The following is a 19,266-nucleotide window of genomic DNA, read 5'->3' on the forward strand; positions in this document are numbered from 1 at the left end:
TTCTGTAATCCCAGCACTTTCAAGGCTCAGGCAAGAAGATTGCTGCAGTTCAAGACCAGTCTGGGCTATATACATAGTTTCAAGCTATTTTGGACTAAAGAGTGAGACCCTATTTTAAAAAAGAGAGAGAGAGATAAAAAGACCTCTAAAAGAAAAGGAGGATTAAAATTGAATTTACTTTTATTTCTGTGATTTTCAAGGCCCTTCATGAAAATAATCATCACATAATAAGATGGGCTGGAGAGATGGCTTTGGTTAAGAGCGCTGATTGCTCTTGCAGAGGAGTTCGAGTCCTTCATCTACAGGCAGCTAACAACTGTCCTAACTCCAGTTCCAGGGGATCTGACAGCCCTCTTCTGACCTCCGCAGGCAATACATTCATACACATAAAAATAAAATATTTTTTAAAAATTAAAAAAAATACATATGTATATGCTCTTCTAGTTTCCAATACTGTATGGGTCGGTGGGGGTGGTCCAGATTTCAGAAGGGAATAAGTTATAAAGTACTAGAAGAAAAAGCTGTTAAGATGTAAAAGAAAATATTTTAAACCAGTATGAAGGAGATGATACAGTATTGATGTTTGCTAGCCCCATAAAACAGAAACTTTTAGATGTTTCTGAGTTTCTTTGACTGACCTGGAGTTCTCTTTTATGCGTAGGCGCTGGCCAGCAAGTCCCACCCAGGAACTCCAGGTTTAGACCAGTTTGGCCTCGAACTTGCATGATCCTTCTGCCTTTACTTTCCAAGTGCTGCTTCCAGACATGCGACACCACGTTTTGCTCTTCAGTTTTGTTGGCAAAATGTCCAGGAACAGTACAGAATGGCTGTAAGTGTAAAATAAGAGTTTAATATGTCTCTATGGGAGCTATCCCGAGAGCTAGTTCTGAGAAGCAGTGTAAATGTTGGATCTAACTGTAGGCAGGCTTCATTCCGGAAATGGGCGGGGACATCTGCGGAGAGGAGGCGGGTGGAAAGAAGTCTCAGAAATGAAAAGCACCAGAGACAAGCCAACTAGACCTTGCCCTGTTCTTTCATTATGAAAACTCTGAGGAGCTCCCAGAAAACCTGGAAACCCGCCTGGGACCTAGCGTCACGCCCAGGCATCTCCATGGCAACTAGGAGGCGGTGCTATCTGAAGTTTCGTCCCGCCCCCTGTTCTTCCGACTCGATCGACGATTGGTCGAGAGCGCGGTGTGCGCGGGGAGGCGGATCGAGGTCCAGGCTTGGCTAGTGGCGCCGCCATCTTGAGCGGTGCGAGCGGTCGGGACGTACCGGTGATTCCGCGGAATACACGTCGGCGGCCCGTGACGGCCGAAAGTCAGGTTGGAGCCCGGAAGCGTCCCGGGTAGCAGCGGCGGCGGGGGCAGGATGAGCGCGGAGGCCGCGGACCGGGAGGCGGCCACCTCCAGCCGGCCCTGCACCCCGCCGCAGACCTGCTGGTTCGAGTTTTTGCTGGAGGAGTCGCTGTTGGAGAAGCATCTGCGCAAAGCCTGCCCTGGTAAGCGGGCGCCTGCTGCCGGCCGTCGGGGCACGTAGCGGGCGCGGTGCCCGGTGCCGCTTGGCCGGGTGGTTTGGCAGGGGCCCAACCTGGACGCCTCTGGGCGACGGGCGTCGCGTCCGAGCGTCCGAGAAGAGCCGCGGACAAAGGCCTTTCCGCCCGCCGGGGTCCTCACAGCTTGGGGCGTCGGCACCTGCCACGCGGGGCGCAGCTCGCCGCTGTCGGCGTTCGCAGGGCTGGATGGGTTCCGGGAGAGCCGGCGAAGTCAGCGTAGCTGTGCGGCGGAGCCTGGCGCTAGTCTTGATCCCGGCTTCTTGTTTCCTCAGCGAGCAGCTTGTGAGCTTTAAAATAAAATTCTTGAAAGCAGGAACTGCTGTACTTTGGCAGGGTGGCTGTTGTGTAGGGATGTGAATGCTGAATGGGTGTTGCTGGGAGGCGTTTATGGAAAGAGGCGATGGCGAGAAAAGTTGTTTCCTACTTAGCATTTTGCCCTGTTCTAATCCGAATACAAGCCTCAGCTGTAGGAGACTACTTTGTGGGAAGTTTGCATCCTTCCTTGGGCGATTTTATCGCTATGTGCTGTGCTTTTAGAGAATTCCTCTTGACATACTGTGTTGAGAGCTTGCAGAGTGTCAAGCCACTGTTTAAATCCTTACATCTGTTAACTCTTCATAATATGTGATTGTAGCCTTTACTTTTTTTTTTTTTTTTTAATCTTTTTGAGACAGGGTCTCCCTGTATCCCCAGCTGACCTGGAAATCGCTATATAGACCAGGCTGGCCTCGAACTCACAGAGATCCGCCTGCCTCTGTCTCCCAAGTGCTGGGATTAAAGGCGTGCGCCTTTAATCTTTTCATTGGAGGAAACAGGGGCAGAGAGGCAACTTAATAGAAGATCTTTGTCAAAACAGTGGCTCTGCAGTCCACCTCTCTTGCCTCTAATTGGCACTGGTCATTTTGATGAACTGGGAACTTGTAACTGTTCGATTTGTCTCGGTGAAGTGCTTTGTTTCAAACTAATCCTTTTATCCGCAGGCTGGGTGGGAGTGTGGGGCCCAGTATTGGGGTTGAACCAAGCCTGCACCTCTTGCATATGAGGCAAGCTGACAACCACTGAGCTGTATATAGCCCCAGCTGTCTCTTCCTTTACCCTTCTTCCAGATCTTCTGCCTTGAGCCCCGACACACCACCTGTGTATCTATCTATTCTTTAGGTAATACACCAGCACAACTGCCTGTATCCCTTTTGTGCCCAGAACAAACAACAAAACACAGTGAATCCTTTTATGTCTTCATAATTCAGACTTCCAGAATTTTTTCTTTTAAATCCTAGATCCTGCACCAGTTCAGCTTATAGTCCAGTTTCTGGAACAGGCTTCCAAACCTTCAGTTAATGAGCAAAACCAAGTTCAGCCTCCACCTGATAACAAGAGAAACCGGATTTTAAAACTTCTTGCTCTTAAAGTTGCTGCACATTTGAAGTGGGACTTAGACATATTGGAGAAAAGGTATAAAAATTTATATGAAATTTCTTTTGGAGCTCTATTGATTTCTTTGTTTCTGTTTATTTTAGTGTTTTTCTGATACTGACTTAAAATCAAAACTATTTTTGTCTGTTTCTTAGCAGAATATTCAAGCATTTTTCAGAAGGTACAAGAGAGCTCTTAGAACTAGCAATGCTTGTAGTTCAACATCTTGAGCCCATAATTAGGAGACCAGACTTGACAACATAGGGTTACTCCTCTCAAACCATCCAGCCCCAAAGCAAAAGACAAACTGCACAATTATTTCAGTATAGATAACGGTAAATCACCTTTTACCCTATGAACTTGATGCTGTCAGTGTTGAGGCAGCTTATTAATCTTTTTACCCCTCAGCACTGGGAATTGAACCCAGGATCTCCAGCATGTTTTACAAGCATTCTACCACTAAGTTACAGCTCCTGCTTACTACTTTAGGTGTGGTAACTGAGAAAATCCACACTTAAAGTGTTTTAAGTGTTCAATTAGCTATCTGATGAGGATGAGTAAGAGTTAATGATGGATGTTGCATAGTAGTATGATTTATTGTTGAATAATTTGGTTAATTTTTTTTTTTTTTTTTTTTTTTTTTTTTTTAAAAAAAAAAAAAAAAAAAAAAAGAGGACGATAAATCTTTCACTGTGATATATCAAAATAAATCTCTGTTGACTTCAAGGCCAGCCTGGTCTCCATAGTGAATTCAGGACAGCTTGAGGATACAGGGAACCTGGCTATTTGGCTAATTAAAAAAAATTTTTTTTTCTTTATTATTTTTATATTATGTGTATGCATGTATTGCCTGCATGTAGGTGAGTGCACCCGTGTTGTGCAGTGCCTGTGGAGGACAGAACACACTGTCAGATCCCCTGGAACTGGAGTTACAGACAGTTGTTAGCTGCCATGTAGGTGCTGGGATTCGAACCTGGGTCTTCTGCAAGAACAACCAGTGTTCTTAACCGCTGAGCCATCTTTCCAGCCCCATTTTGGTTAATTTGATTGCTCACAAATCAGCCACTTCTTCCCAAAACTGTCAAGATTACTACTTGAGTGTTTATTTCCTTAAAAACAAATACCTTCAGGACTGTAGTTAGAAAATAATTTGCTTTTGTTCCCTCTCTCACAATTTAAAAAGAAATGTAGGAGGGCCTGGAGAGATGGCTCAGTGGTTAAGAGCACTGACTATTCTTGCAGAGGACCTGGGTTTGATTCCCAGCACCCACATGGCAGCTATCAACTGTCTGTAACTCCAGTTCCAGGGGATCTGATGCCCTCTTCTGACCTCCAAGGCATTGCATGGCATGGGTGCACTCACATGCAGGCAATATACTCATACACATAAAATAAAAATAATAAAATATTTTTAAAAAGAAGAAATACTGATAAATTTAGAAAATAAGTAATGCAGAAGTACTTTTTAGTATTTTTGTTCTTGTTCTCCCAGTGTTTTTATTTTCATTTTTTACAGTGTTACAGATTGAACCTGTCTCAAAAGACCACAAAGCAAGAAATTTTTTTTTTTTTCACATAGGGTCTCATATTGAACTGCAGATCTTTCTGCCTTTACCTCCCAAATGCTGGGAATTATGCACGTCCAGCTTCTTACATATTTTTGTTGATATTTTTGTTTTGTTTTGCTGTTTTTTGAGACTGGGTTTCCCTGTAGCCCCAGCTGGCTTGGAACTTGCTTTTTAGACCAGGCTGGCCTGGAACTCAGAGATCCCCTGCCTCTGCCTTTTAAGTGTTGGGATTAAAGATATGCACCAACATACTTGGCCCAACTAATTATATTTTTAAATATCATTGTACTCATACCCTATTTATTGTTTTGATTTGTTTCTTTCACTTACTGTAATAGTAACTGGTTGGATACAGTGGTGTATGCTCATAATCCCAGTACTTGGGAAGCTGAGGGAAAAGAATTAAAAGTTCAAGGCCAGCATGAGCCAAATATCAAGAACCTATCTCAACTTCCCATTTCCCTTAAAATTATCACATAGTATCATTAAGTGTTCCTCAATTGCAGTCATTTAGACCTTTTTCCCCCAAAGCAAATTTGTTCTACGCAGCATAATATTGTAATCACACTAAGGATAAATAAGGTTTTTTTTTTTGTTTGTTTGTACAAGTGTTTCGTTTCTAGTATGTTTATTGGTGTGTGTGTGTATGTGTCGTACCTGAGAAGGCCAGTAGGTGATGACAGAGCCAGAGCCCCATGTGGGTGTTAGGAGTTGAATTCCAGTCCTCTGGAAGAGCAACAGATGCTCTTATCCCTTGAGCCACCTCTCTAGCACCAGGATTAATTTTTTGTAGGGTGCAGTAGTCATGTCAGCTTCTTGGAGGCTGAGGCAGGAAGCCAGATAGAGGCCAACCTGGGCTACAAAGCAAGACCCTGTTTCAAAAAAGGAAAGCTAATTTTTTTGAGATATAATCTGAAATCTTTATAATTTGGGAAGCAAGTAAGAGTGGGAATGAAAGAAGATGGGTCATCATTTAGTAGTTGAGTATGCCATGGTGCTGGGTCATCATTTAATAGTTAAAAGTGTGATGGTGCTGATTTTGTGTTTTGTCTACTTTTATGTTGTTTAAATTCATAATAAGACTTTTAAAAATCTTTTTGTGTTATTTTTGTTTTATGTGTATGAATTTTTCGCCTTCATGTACCCATGTTGTGCAGTGCCCATGGAGGTCAGAAGAGGGCATCAGAGCCTCTGGAGGTAGAGTTTTGGTTGTGAGCTGCCATGTGGATGCTGGGAACTGAACCTGAGTCTTTTGTAAGAACGTCCAGTGCTCTTTAACCACTGAGCAGTCTCTATAGTAAAAAGTTTTAAAAGTCTTGAAATTTGATAGGGTAGCCTGAATAGTTGATCCTTTAATGATGTAGTGATTGTCACTGAAGATTTGCAGTTGTATATTTTGTGCTGCTTGTACAGCTGACATGCAGACATATACCTTTTGCTTCCCTTAAGTTTGTCTGTTCCGGTGTTGAACATGCTACTGAATGAACTGCTCTGTATCAGTAAAGTTCCTCCTGGGACCAAGCATGTAGACATGGATCTGGCAACTTTACCCCCAACCACTGCCATGGCTATCCTCCTCTACAATAGATGGTGAGTTTTCTCATAAACACAGAACATTGGCCAACCTCTGTTTAATTACATTTTGAATTTAAGGGATGTGCTTTTTTTTTTTTTAAACTTTATTTTCTGTATAAGTATACTGCCTTCACGTGTATAAGTGTACCCATCTTATGCAATGCCTGAGGAGGTCAGAAGAGGGCGTTGGATCATCTGGAACTGGAGTTAAAGGATGGTTGTTAGCCATCATGTGGATGCTAGGAATTGAACCCAGGTCCTCTGCAAGAGCAATCAGTGCTCTTAACTGCCCATCTCTTCATCCCCAGGGATGTGCTTTTAAGAATCCTTTTGCTCCAAGATCTCTCAGAGGGTCTTTGGAACTGTGAATGTGATAGTGGAGAACATTTATGGCTATGTAGATGAAAAACATGCTAAAATCTGGATGGTATTTGACATATTATATGTTAACTTATATTTATTATAATTGAGCTGCTATTTATCATGCATTAATTTTTTTCCCCCCTGTCTTTTCTTTAGGGCAATTAGGACAATTGTTCAAAGTAGTTTTCCTGTCAAACAGGCAAAACCTGGACCCCCTCAGTTAAGTGTGTAAGTTGGCTAACGTGACCCATACATGGAGCATTTTTCATTATAATTAAAAAATGTTTGCAAATTTCTCTCCCAAATGAAGTAGATGAAGTAGAGCAGAAATAGGACAAGAAGGCCTGCATAAAGATTTGTTTGAAGGAGGTTGTGGGATGGAAAAGCAGGCAATGCTCTAAAAACTAGGGTGGAAAGGAGGGAAACACTTTGGAAATTGTGTCATCCATTTTCAAGTGTTAAGATTTTTAGTTTTATAATTGTCTTCAACATATATGGCTTGTCCCTAGGGAAATTATTTTAATATTTTTAAATGTTAGGAATACAAAGTTCATTTCAAGTTTGATTATATATGGAGTTTTAAACCTAATTCATAAATTCCAGGTGGCAGCTTAATCGCAGTATGGAGTAAGACACCATTTATTTATTCATACTTAAAAAAATGAAATATTTACCTCATAGATCTGAATGGGTTACCTCATTCTTTGGGACTCTTACCAGATTGCAATGGTGGGAAGCCTCTGTCAGAATAAATAATTCACTTCCTGAGCGGGGAAGCAGAGGAAGAGAGGGTGGACAGGCTCCAAAGATTATCTCTGGGAGCATACCCTTGTGATCTGACAACTCACTTTGCCTCCTAGAGGTCCGAAGCATGTCCCAAAAGAGACAGCTTGGGGACCAATCCTTTAACAAATAGACCTCTGGAAGAAGCTGCCCATATTCAAATAGTGGCAAGACTGTATTTAAACATCAAGAATAATGCAGTGTTTTCGTTTTTTCTAATATGACCCATTTCCCTATGGTACTTTTCAATAAAAAAGTACCTTTTTTTGTTTGTTTGTTTGTTTTCCTTTTTCTTTTTTGGAATATCTGCTATAGCCCAGGCTTACCACATAAACTCTTTTTGTAGCCAAGTTGGTCTTTCTCTTTTTTTAAAAATCTATTTTTATTTTATGTGTATGAGTGTATTGCCTGCATACAGGTGAGTGCACCCGTGTTGTGCAATGCTGCAAAGGGCTTCGGATTCCCCTGGAGCTGGAGTTAAGGACGGTTCGTAGCTGCCATATGGGTGCTGGGAATTGAACCCGGGTCCTCTGCAAGAGCAGTCAGTGCTCTTAACCGCTAAGCCATCTCTCCAGCCCCCATTTTATTATTTTTTGTTATTTTATATGTGTATATTGCCTGTATGTATTTTAAGTGTACTTGTGTGTTGCACAATGCCTGTGGAGGTCAGAAGAGGGTGTTGGATCCCCTGGAACTGGAGTTACAAACAATTGTTAGCTACCGTATGGGTACTGGGAACTGAACCTGTTTCTCTGCAAGAGCAGCCAGTGTGCTCTTCACTGCTGAGCTATCTCTCTAGTCCTGCCAAGTTGGTCTTAAACTCCTGGTCCTCCTGCCTTCACTGCTCAAGTGCTGGGATTGCAGGTGTGTGTCATCATGCTTGGTCAGTTTTATGTGGCGCAAGTGAGAAAATACTGATAAATTATTGATTACCATAATAATAATATTGGCTTTTTTAAGCATGAAAAGAAACAACAACATAAAAAAATAAAGTTCTAGGCTGGAGAGATGGCTCAGTGGTTAAGAGCATTGACTGCTCTTACAGAGGACCTGTTTTTGATGCCCAGCACCCACATGGTGTCTTAACAACTAGCAGTAACTCCAGTTCTAGGGAATCTGACATCTTCTGACCTACATGGGTACTACACAACACTGGTGCACCTTCCTACATGTAGGCAATATACTCTTACAAATCAAAATAATAATAAAATAATGAAAAAATACAGTTCCTATTCATGAATGATAGTCTAAAATTTAGAATTTTGTAGCTTGACCCTCCATCACTTCTCTTTTAGCATGAATCAGATGCAACAGGAAAAAGAGCTAACAGAAAACATTTTGAAAGTGGTAAGCATTGGCATTGATTATGGTGTAACAGTTTGGGGACAGTTTTTAGCATGTAGGGATGCATCTTCTGATTTTAGGTTTGTGAGTGTTGTCAAGGTCTCAGTACAATGACAAATACTTGCTCTAAGTGTTATCAGCAAGTTTGTATTCTAAATTTGTATCTGCTAAAAAAAGGAAATTGGAGGTTTTCTTTAAATATGCTCTCTAAATATAGTATTTAAGGCTACAGTGTTTTAGAGGTATGGGAGGAGAAGAGAAGAAAAGGCATGATGCACGTCTATAGAAAACAAATAGGTGCTGAATGAAGAAGCAAAAAGCATATGCCATTGTAAGCAGTGCTCAGTAAAATGGCTGGCATAGGAAAAGGTAGAAAAAATCTCTTGCGTTCATTAAAATGAAACACTGCAAATCCTTTTTTTTTGGTCTTTTAGAAACAGGGTCTCCCTGTAGCCCCAGCTGTCCTGGAACTCACTATGTAGACCAGGCTGACGTAGAACTCACAGAGATCTACCTGCCTCTGCCTCCCAAGTGCTGGGACTACAGGCGTGCGCCACCACACCTGGCTCACTGCAGATCTTAAAATCATTTTTCTTTACTAACTGGCCTGTGGAAAACTTATTAACTGTTTCTGTATTTTGTTTTATAACTTTACAATGGTAATTGTATCCCCCCCCCGCCCCCGAGCTGAAGTAGTAATTGTTTTTTGGGTCTTTTTGAGACACGGTCTCCCTGTAGCCCCAGCTGTCCTGGAACTCCCTATGTAGACCAGGCTGGCCTTGAATTCACAGAGATCTGCCTGCCTCTGCGTGCGCCACCATGCCCAGCTCATAATTGTATTTTTAAGTAATTGTGTTTTTAAGATGCAAGATGACATTTCAATAAATACAGTTGTACACCTGTTGAGATTTCTTTTACTATATCAGTACATGAAGCTACTAAGTATCCTGTACATGTTTTTTTGGTTAGTGTAATCAGTTGCTAATACTGTGTTATAATTTTTTTATTAAATTTTTGTAGCTAAAAGAGCAGGCTGCCGATTCTATTCTGGTACTGGAAGCAGCCTTGAAATTAAACAAGGATCTTTATGTTCATACTATGAGAACTCTGGATTTATTGGCCGTGGAGCCAGGCATGGTAAATGGAGAGACTGAGAGTTCTACTGCTGGATTGAAAATCAAAACTGAGGAAATACAATGCCAGGTATTTCTGTGTTTAATTAACATTGGAAATCTATATAAGATCATCTTGGTGTATATAAGTTCTAATTCTACCTTTGTTTCTTTAATTTAGGCATATTTTTTCATTGTTTGGCTGTTTTGAGAAACACCTTCATTAATATAGTAAAGGTTGGCCTGGAACTTGGTTTGTAAGCAAGACTGGCCTTGAACTTGGGATCCTGTTGCATCAGGCTCCCAAATGCTTGGATTATAGGCATATAACACTTATGATACTATTAAACTCATGTTTGCAGTTGTATTTTATAGGGTTTTGTTTTTTGTTTTTATTATCTTTTTGAGTCAAGGTCTCCCTTTAGCCCCAGCTGGCCTGGAACTCACATTGTAGACCGCACTGGCCTGGAACTCACAGAGATCATTTGCCTTTGCTTCCCAAGTGCTGGGACTAAAGGTGTGCACCACCATGCCTGGCTTGTATTTTATAGGTTTTTTAGGCCTTTACATGAGATTTTTCTCAAGGCAATGGAAGGAAAATTTCATGTAGTCTGTTATCTCGAAGTAGTTTCTCAGTTGATTTGTAGTTCATGAATATTATTAGGTATCGAATCCCATGCATGCAGAGGCCAGCAGAGGGTTTTGGAGCTCTTGCAGCCGGAGTTAGGGACAGGCGTTAGCTGCCATGTGAGTATTGGGACCTGAAGTCTGGCCCTCTGGAAGAGCTCTTAACTGCTGAGCTCTCTCTCTCTCCTGTGCCATGTTGGTGTTCTTAAAATAGCTTAGTGGACTGAAGTCTGCATTCAGTGAATGTGGGCTTTAATCTAAGAAAGTTCCTTAGAGGCTTTGGATTTGGCCCAGTTTGTAGAGTACTTGCCTAGCAAGCACAGATCCCTTGATGCAGTCTGCAGCATCATGTAAAAAACTGAAATGGTGGTGTATGCTTGTAATCCTGGCACTCAGGAGGTAGAGGAGGCAGGAGGAGCAGAAGTTCAAGGTCATCCTCAGCTGCATAGGGAGTTTTAGGCCATCCTAGGTCATGACACATGAGAATCTGTCTCCCCCCAAAAAACGAGGTTCTTGGAAAAACACCTTCTTCAATCAGAAAAAAATTACTAGAAAAGCATTTATTTTTTGTGTGTTTGTTTGTTTGTTTATTTATCTATTTATTTATTTATTTATTTATTTATTTATTTATTTATTTATTTATTTATATATTTGAGACAGGGTTTCCCTAGAGCTCCTGCTGGCCTGGAACTCACTATGTAGATGAGGCTGGTCTTGAACTCCTAAAGGTCCTCCTGCCTCTGCCTCCCAAAGGCGTGTGCCACCACACCCAGAGCATTATAATTTATAATCATGAAATTTGTGAATTTAGCCTATTATGATGGACATTTGCTCTCCTCCCTTTTTTGGAGTGCTTCCTTGTCCGTTTCCCTCTTCTATGTTAGAAGAATTCGTTCCCTTTTGAAATTTAGTAGGAGGCAAGAACCTACTTCCTACAAGAGAAATTGAATGCTCTAAATACTTTTCTCTAGCCTTATCCAGTTTGGGAGCAGGCATCTAACAGATCCTTCTTAGTCTATACTGGATCAGCAGCTTATACATCAAAGAAGTGGTAGTGATAAAGAATCTGGTAGCAGGGCTGGAGACATGGCTCATTGATGAAGATCTTGTACTCCCAGAGGACCTGAGTTCAATTCCTAGCACACATTTTGGGTAGCTCATAACTGCCTGTAACTCCAGCTCCAGGGTATCTGATGACCGCTTCTGTTCTGCTGGTGCCCACACACGTGGCATACACTTATATATCAAAAAAGGGAGGGGGGGTAGGTAGCAGTAGCAGTGACAGTTTATGTAGTTTACAGGGGCAGTATTTGCAGAATCTGGCTGCTATTTCAGTGTGGTGTGCTGGTGCCACAGTGAGCAGTTTTGTCTCTCTTTTCTTCTCACCTAATTCTTTGGTCTTCCCAATAATTGTGAGTTATCTGAAATCTTATGTCAGATTTTTTTGCATAAATTTGAGTTAGCTTCTATTCTATTTCTCATTGAAATAATGTTTTTTTTCTTGTGTTTTCCTGACATTAAAAATAAATTTGAGTTTTTTCAGCTCTTAAGTACATAAAAAAATTAGTAAGCAGCTTGGCATTTGTTACTGTTTCAGGTGTGTTATGATTTGGGTGCAGTGTACTTCCAGCAAGGCTCTACAAATTCAGCTGTGTATGAAAATGCCAGAGAAAAGTTTTTTAGAACTAAAGAACTAATTGCAGAGGTAAATACAGTCATAATAGATATGTGATATTTGATTCCTTAAAGCATCTGTTGAATTTTTGTTTCTTTGAGACACGGTCTTAAACCCTGTAGCCCTAGAACTTGCTATGTAGACCAGGTTGGCCTCAAACTCACATTCATCACTTGCCTCTACCTCTTCATCCTGAGTGCTAGGATTAAACGTGTAAATCACCACGCCCTGCTCATCTAGAGTTTTTGGCTTTAATTTTTCCTAAGAAAAAGATGTGTTTGCGAATAGGGATGTAAATTACTTTGTTTTTGAGATTAGGTAGTCTTGGCTGACCTGGAACTCATTATGTAAACAAGAGTCACTCAAGTTCTGGGATTGCAGACGTGTGCCACCACACTCCGTTTGAAGGTATACCTTCGTGATGGAGTGTGTTACTAGCATGTAGAAGGCCAGCACCAAACCAAACAGAAAACCAAACAAACCAAAACCCAGTATGTTCATTATAGTAAATTTGAACATTGAAAAAAGTGCTACAGACTAGCTTTAAAAATGTCTAATGTTTTGTGTATATCTTATTTTCTTTTCTTGGTGCTGAGATAAAATGCTCTGACAAAAGCAGTGTACAGGAGGAAGGTTTACTCTGGCTCTTGGTTGAAGGTGCATTCATCTTAGGGGGAGATCAAGGCAGCAGGAACTTGAAGTAGTTGTTACCTTGCATCCTGTCAGGAAGCTGAGTACCTAAATGAATGTACTGCTCAGTTTCTGTTCTCTACACAGTGGAGGATCCCAGCCAGGGATTGGCAGGTCTAACCACCTCAGTTAACCTAATTAAGGTAATCCCCACCAGTATGCTCAGGTCCATCTTCCTAGTGATTCTAAATTCTCCCAGGTTGACAACAATAACTGTGACATTGGGCATGCAGTTAGGAGGCAGAAGCAGGAGGATTATGAATTCAAGGCCAGTGTTTAGACTTCATAGTGAGTTCCAGACCAGCCTTGGCAAGACTTCATCTCTAAAAACAAACAAAACCAAAGAAAATTACATCAATAGCTTTTATCATTTTAGCATATTTTCTTCCAGCATTTTCTTTATATTTGTGCAATTCAGCTCATATTATACACACTATTTTGTTTCTTGCTTAAATCTTTTTCTTGAAATTAAAAAAAAATTTATTAGTGTTTTGTATGTACCCATGTGTGCAATGCCTTGGAGGCCAGAAGAGGGCATCAGGTCCCCTGGAACTGGAGTTAGGGATAATTGTGAGCTGCCATATGGGTGCTGGGAATTGAACCCTGGTCCTCTGCAAGAGCAGCCAGTGCTCTTAACTGCTGAGTCAGTTCTCTAGCCCCATGGTTGAATTTTTAAAGATTTTTTTAATTTAATTTAATTTTTATTTTTGGTCTTTTTGAGGCAGGGTCTCCCTGTAGCCCCAGCTGTCCAGGTAGACCAGGCTAGCCTTAATCTTATAGGTATCTGCCTCCCAAGTGCTAGGATTAAAGGTGCATACTATCTTGAAGAGGCAGCGACTCACACCACCACGCCCGGCTTATTTTTTAAATTAAAAAAAATTTTGGTCTTTTTGAGACATGGTCTCCTTGTAGCCTCAACTGGCCTGGAACTCACTGTACAGATCAGAGATCAGACTGGTGTGAATCTCACAGAGACTACCTGCCTCTGCTTCCTGAGAGCTGGGATTAAAAGCACATGTCACCATGCCCTGCGGATTTTTTTTTTTTTTGTGTGTTTTTGAGACAGGATCTCCCTGTAGCCCCAGCTGTCCTGGAACTCACTATGTAGACCAGGCTGGCCTTGAACTCACAGAGCTCTGCCTGCCTCTGCCTCCTGAGTGCAGTTTTTTTAAGTTTAAAAATTATGAGAGTTTGTGTGTGTGTGTGTGTGTGTGTGTGTGTGTGTGTGTGTGTGTGTGTGCAGGGACCCTCAGAAGCAGGAAGAGGGTGTCAGATCTCCTGAGCTGAAATTACAGACCTAGTTATGAGCTGTTTGACGTGGTTGCTGTGAACCAAACTCATGTCTTCTATAAGAATAGTATGTGCTCTTAACTGCTGAGGCATCTCCCCCGCACCCGGTGATTGAATTTTAAGTATGTAAGTAGTTTTTTTGTACTTGAGGAACCAGGAAAAATACCTTTTAATTTCCTTTCCTTATTAGCAAAATTAAATGTTCTAGAAACTTATTCTGTTCAGTCAGTTTTTTGCCATGCTGCGGATCAAATCCAGAACGTCAAGCTTGGTAGGCAAAGGCTCGGTCACGGAGATGCATCTTCATCCCTAGACTTACTCTAGATCCATTAGATATTTCTAATTTTATTATGCATTTTAGGTATAATTATTTAAAATTCATTGAAAATTTGTCTTTTAAAAATCTTTTTTTGGTAGTAATAGTTATGTTTTTGAGAGACTTAATTTTTTTTTACTGTCTTTAAATATATGGCTTACAAAATATAAGCTTGTTTTTAAAGTTTTCATTCTTTGTTAATGCCTTATTTTTCATTCCTGTTGGAGTCAAAATAATGTCCACTTTATATGTGGGCCCAGAAAACTCTAAAGCAGAAGTTTGTAAACTTTTTAAAGGGCCAGAAAGTAAATAGTTTTGTGGGCCACATTCAGTCTCTTTTGAATGTTCTTTGTTGTTTCCAACCTTAAATTTTTTTTCTTAGCTTACAGCCCATACAAAAAACAGACTAGAGATTGCATTTAGTCTTTTAGCAATAGTTTACTGACTCCTGCCCTAAACATTTATCCTTTTCGTTATTTGTGGTTCCCCCAGTTTTGAAATTTTCATTATCATTTTTTTGTACTGTTAAATGCACTAAGGGGGTACTAGACTGTGTGTATACTTCATTAATGGATAATGATGTATAACTCTTACTTTACAGATAGGTTCATTATCTCTTCATTGTACCATAGATGAGAAGCGGTTAGCTGGCTATTGTCAAGCCTGTGATGTTCTTGTACCTTCTTCTGATAGTAACTCTCAGGAATTGACTCCATATAGTCAAGTCCATATTTGTTTGCGATCTGGCAAGTATCAGGTAAGATACATGATGGAATTACAGTGATGTAGTTGGAAAGTTTTGGAATCAGACAAACTGAGTTCAAATCCTGATGTCATCATTTCTAGGTGTGTGATTTACTACCAATCACCTATATTGTCAGCCAGACCTAAAAAATGATGTTACCCTTATCATTATTATCCCACTTACCTCATTTCATAAGATTATTCTGAGAATCAGACGACCAGTTAAATTAGCCATACATATGTTCACGGCTATTGGTATTACTTTTTTGGAAGGAATAGTTTGTCCATCTTACTCCCTTCTATAATAAACTATTAGAACTGCTAAATTTGTAAATGACCAAAGTGGAGAGCTTTTAGTTTTGTGGAACCTGAAGTCATGTTTTGTTTTTACCACACAGTTTTGTAGCATAGTGTGTTCAGCATTCCAGACACAGAAAGGGAGTGTTAACAGAGTGGTTTTTGTAGGCCAGGGTGTTGTTAGAGCTCTTTGTCAGTGATCCTGATCATCTCGGATCATAATTAATACCCTGGGTGCTTTTCCTTAGCTTGTTATTGAAAATCACTAGAAATAGCAGTTTTGGGTTTGTAAATCATTTTCAGAATTTTTCATTTAAATGATGCCTTTATATTATTTAATGCCAAGCAAAAAAACATGAAATGACAAAGCAGAACTTGTCCCCAGTTGGATGTTTATCCAGGTTTATTATATATATATATATAAAGTTCACTATCTTCAGTTGAAGTTTTTCTTCACAAAAATTACCTGAAGAGAGAAGATAATACTTTCTCCTCTTTCTCATGCCCCGCCCCCAATATTGCTTTACCCGGGAAGAAAATTAAACTTTCTTGAAGAAGAATGGTAGATACAGGTGAATTTATTAAAGTTTAGAGATGAAATCTTTTAGTTACATCTTGGTAATACAGGCTTATGGAGAGTTGAGTGTCTGTTGTAATAAGATATAGATCATTTAAGAAGGTCCTTCAAAAATTTTTTTATTGAAAAACAAACTTCTTTGAGTTTTGAGGCCTGTGCAAAGAAGACCTCATGAATAGTACTCTTAGACAAACCTGTTACTGTGAATATGAATAGCATCCAGATATGGATAAAAGATAGTGTGATGGGTACCTTAGGGGAAATTGTGATTCTGTTGCAGCTCTGAAATTTATCACTTTAGTTGCATATATAAAAATTATATATCTCAGAAATTGTATTAGGCTTTTATTTGAATAGGATTTTATTTATTTTTTTGGTGCATCTTTTCGAGTCGGGGTCTCCCTCTATCCCCAGCTGGCCTGGAACTCGCTATGTAGACCAGGCTGACCTCTGACTTACATTGATTCACCTGCGTCTACCTCCAAAGTGCTGGGATTAAAGGCATGAACCACTATGCCCAACTGAACAGGATTTTTGAATAGGATATGAACCATATTGTTTTTGTTTTGTGATGGTCAGGCAATGATAAACAGCTGGAACAGATGACACAGCTCACGTTTGGGAAGCGGTAAACTTCTGAATAGCACTGCATTGCTCTTGATTTGCTATAGAGGTGAAATAGTGGTAGTTTTTTTGTTTGTCTTTTTGAGACAGGGTCTTTCTATAGCCCCAGCTGGTCTGGAACTCACTATGTAGACCAGTCTGGCCTTGATCTTACAGAGATATGACTACCTCTGCCTCCCAAGTACTGTGATTACCAGCATGCATCAACATGTCCTGATTCTGTAGTTTTGAGATGTACTTTTGTTGATAGCGGGTGATCAGCTTTACCTGTTTGTAGAGATCCTCTTCCCATCTTCACACATTGTCACCTCTCCTCTTGGTGCTTGAGAAAGACCTGAGAAAAGGTCTATATGTAAAAATGTGGATGTTTTCTGTAATTCACTAAATAATATGTTTTAGATCATTTAAATTTATTGGAATTGTTTCTTAGCATGTTTTTTTTCTGATTGACTTTTTTTTGTCTTTTTTTTTTTTTTTTTTTTTTTTTTTTTTTTTGGTCTTTTTGAGACAGGGTCTCCCTGTAGCCCCAGCTGTCCTGGAACTCACTATGTAGACCAGGCTGGCCTCGAACTCAACAAAGATCCGCCTGCCTCTGCCTCCCAAGTGCTGGGATTAAAGGCATGTGCCACCATGCCCAGCTTTTTGTCTTAATTTTTAAAAAATTGTTTTATGTTTATGTCTATGAGTGCTTTAGAGATTTAGGCTTTATTGATTTGTTTCTCTCTTGCCTCTCACTTTTGGTCTTCAGTTTTGAAAAGGGAAGAAGTATTTCAGTTCTTAATCTAATTGCAGAATTTTAGAAAGAGAATGCTTTACCAGTGAGATATTTTTATGATCCTCTTTAACTCAGTTTGTCATCTAGGGTAACCTTCTGATCCTTCTGCCTCTATCATCGTGCCTGGTTTTAGGCGGTGCTAGGGATTGAGCCCAGGGCTTTGTGCATACTAGGCAAGCAAGCACTCTAACAACTGACCTATATCACCAGCCCCTAGAAAGTATAAGTAAAAAAAAAACTGCTATAGCCTTTTAAATGAAATTTTGTGTCTGTTTTAGGAGGTAGTACAGATTTTCATTGAAGATAACCTATCCTTCACTTTACCTGTCCAGTTCCGGCAGTCAGTTTTAAGAGAGCTCTTTCAGAAAGCTCAACAGGGGTAAGTTAAACAGTTAGTTTTGAATAACAGAGTAAGTGCTTTGTGGTTTATTAAAATCATACTTGCAAGTTATATACAAATCCTTGACATTATGCTCACTTTTACTAATACAGGGGACACTGACATGGTCAGTGGAGACATTTTATGTGTATGAGTCTTTGCCTGCATGTATGTAAGTGCACCATGTGCATTTAGTGCCTACAAAGGCCAGAAGCAGGCATTTGATCCCCTGAAATGGCATTAACAGGCTTTTGTTAGCTGCCATGTGGGTACTGGGACCTTAGCTGGGTCATTTGTAAGAACAGCAAGTGCTTTTAGTTGCTAAGCCATCTCTAGCCCCATTTTGTGTGTGTGTATATGTAGGTGTGTGGGCAGTGATAGTGGTATTAGTGTGGTACTACTGGTACTGTTGGTACTGGCGATTGAACCTAGGTCCTCATGTATGCTAGGCAAGTGCCCTGTCACTGAACTATAGCTCCAGCCCCCACTTCCTCCTTGGAGACATTTAAAAATAATGTTAAAATTTATTTTTATTATTTGTATGAATGTTTTGCTTCCATGTATGTAAGTGCACCACAAGCATGCAAACCTGTGGAAACCAGAAGAGGGTGTTGGATCATGGAAGGTTGTTAGCCTCCATAAGGGTGCTGGGAACTGAACCCATATCCTTTGGAAGGGCAGCCAGTGCTCTTAACCACTGAGCCATCTCTCAAGCCCCCAGTGGAGACATTTTAATGTTCTTTCTCCTAGTTTGGTTTAAAATTGCTTACAGTAAGATAATTATTCAGAACAAAATTCTGTTCTGTTAGTCTTTATAATTAGATTTCCTTGTACTTTTTTTTCCGTATATTGGTATACGGTATTTAGTAATGCGCTTGAACTTTTCTAAAATCATACTTCAAGAAGAAATGGTTCCGGGGTTGGAGAGATGGCTCAGCAGTTAAGAGCACTGGCTGTTATTCCAGAGGACCTAAGTTCAGTTCCCAGCACCCACTTGGTGGCTAAGAACCATCAGTGGGATCTGATGTCCTCTTCTGGCCTCCCAGGCATTGTATGCATATGGTTCATTTACATACATGCAGGCAAAACACTCATACATATAAAATAAAATAGATCAAAAGAAGAAATGGTTCCATCTTGTGAATTTTATTTGTAATACATATCTTTTATAATAAAAATAAAATGAGTGGATGTACTTATGTGTTCTATAGAAATGAAGCTCTAGAAGAAATCTGTTTTAAAGTATGTGCCTGCAACACAGTCCGTGATATATTGGAAGGTAGAACAATTGGTGTTCAATTTAACCAACTGTTTCTTAGACCAAACAAAGAAAAAATAGACTTTCTTCTTGAGGTAAGACATTTTTCGCTCTTGGTAATATAAATTTGCTGACTGTATCCGTTTCCCGTTTTCCAGACCTCTCTTTCTGTGGCTGATAGTTGATAGAATGAAAAGATTGAGCTCATCTTTTTTTTTTTTTTTTTTTTTTTTTAAAAAAAAAAAAAAAAAAAAAAAAAAAAAGAGGACGATAAATCTTTCACTGTGATATATCAAAATAA

The 19,266-nt window shown here is 40.1% G+C and overlaps 1 protein-coding gene across 3 annotated transcripts in view; it reads left to right on the plus strand.

Annotated features, from left to right (window-relative positions):
• The first annotated feature begins 1,198 nt into the window (after nt 1–1,198).
• Ints8 (integrator complex subunit 8) overlaps nt 1,199–19,266 on the plus strand; it is a 55,097-nt gene continuing 37,029 nt past the window's right edge. Inside the window, exons 1-10 of one of the 3 annotated variants that reach the window (XM_008847847.3) lie at nt 1,199–1,501; nt 2,833–3,007; nt 5,986–6,126; nt 6,631–6,702; nt 8,553–8,604; nt 9,622–9,804; nt 11,938–12,045; nt 14,913–15,068; nt 17,607–17,707; nt 18,919–19,060. In XM_008847847.3, the coding sequence (XP_008846069.1) occupies nt 1,372–1,501; nt 2,833–3,007; nt 5,986–6,126; nt 6,631–6,702; nt 8,553–8,604; nt 9,622–9,804; nt 11,938–12,045; nt 14,913–15,068; nt 17,607–17,707; nt 18,919–19,060 (1,260 nt within the window). In that variant the 5' untranslated portion in view covers nt 1,199–1,371. The remainder of the gene's footprint in view (nt 1,502–2,832; nt 3,008–5,985; nt 6,127–6,630; nt 6,703–8,552; nt 8,605–9,621; nt 9,805–11,937; nt 12,046–14,912; nt 15,069–17,606; nt 17,708–18,918; nt 19,061–19,266) is intronic. The other 2 variants (XM_008847844.2, XM_008847846.2) reach the window with 2 other exon arrangements.

Source organism: Nannospalax galili, unplaced genomic scaffold (genome assembly GCF_000622305.1).
Source record: "Nannospalax galili isolate Female #2095 unplaced genomic scaffold, S.galili_v1.0 scaffold183, whole genome shotgun sequence".
In the NCBI taxonomy this organism is placed as follows: domain Eukaryota; kingdom Metazoa; phylum Chordata; class Mammalia; order Rodentia; family Spalacidae; genus Nannospalax; species Nannospalax galili.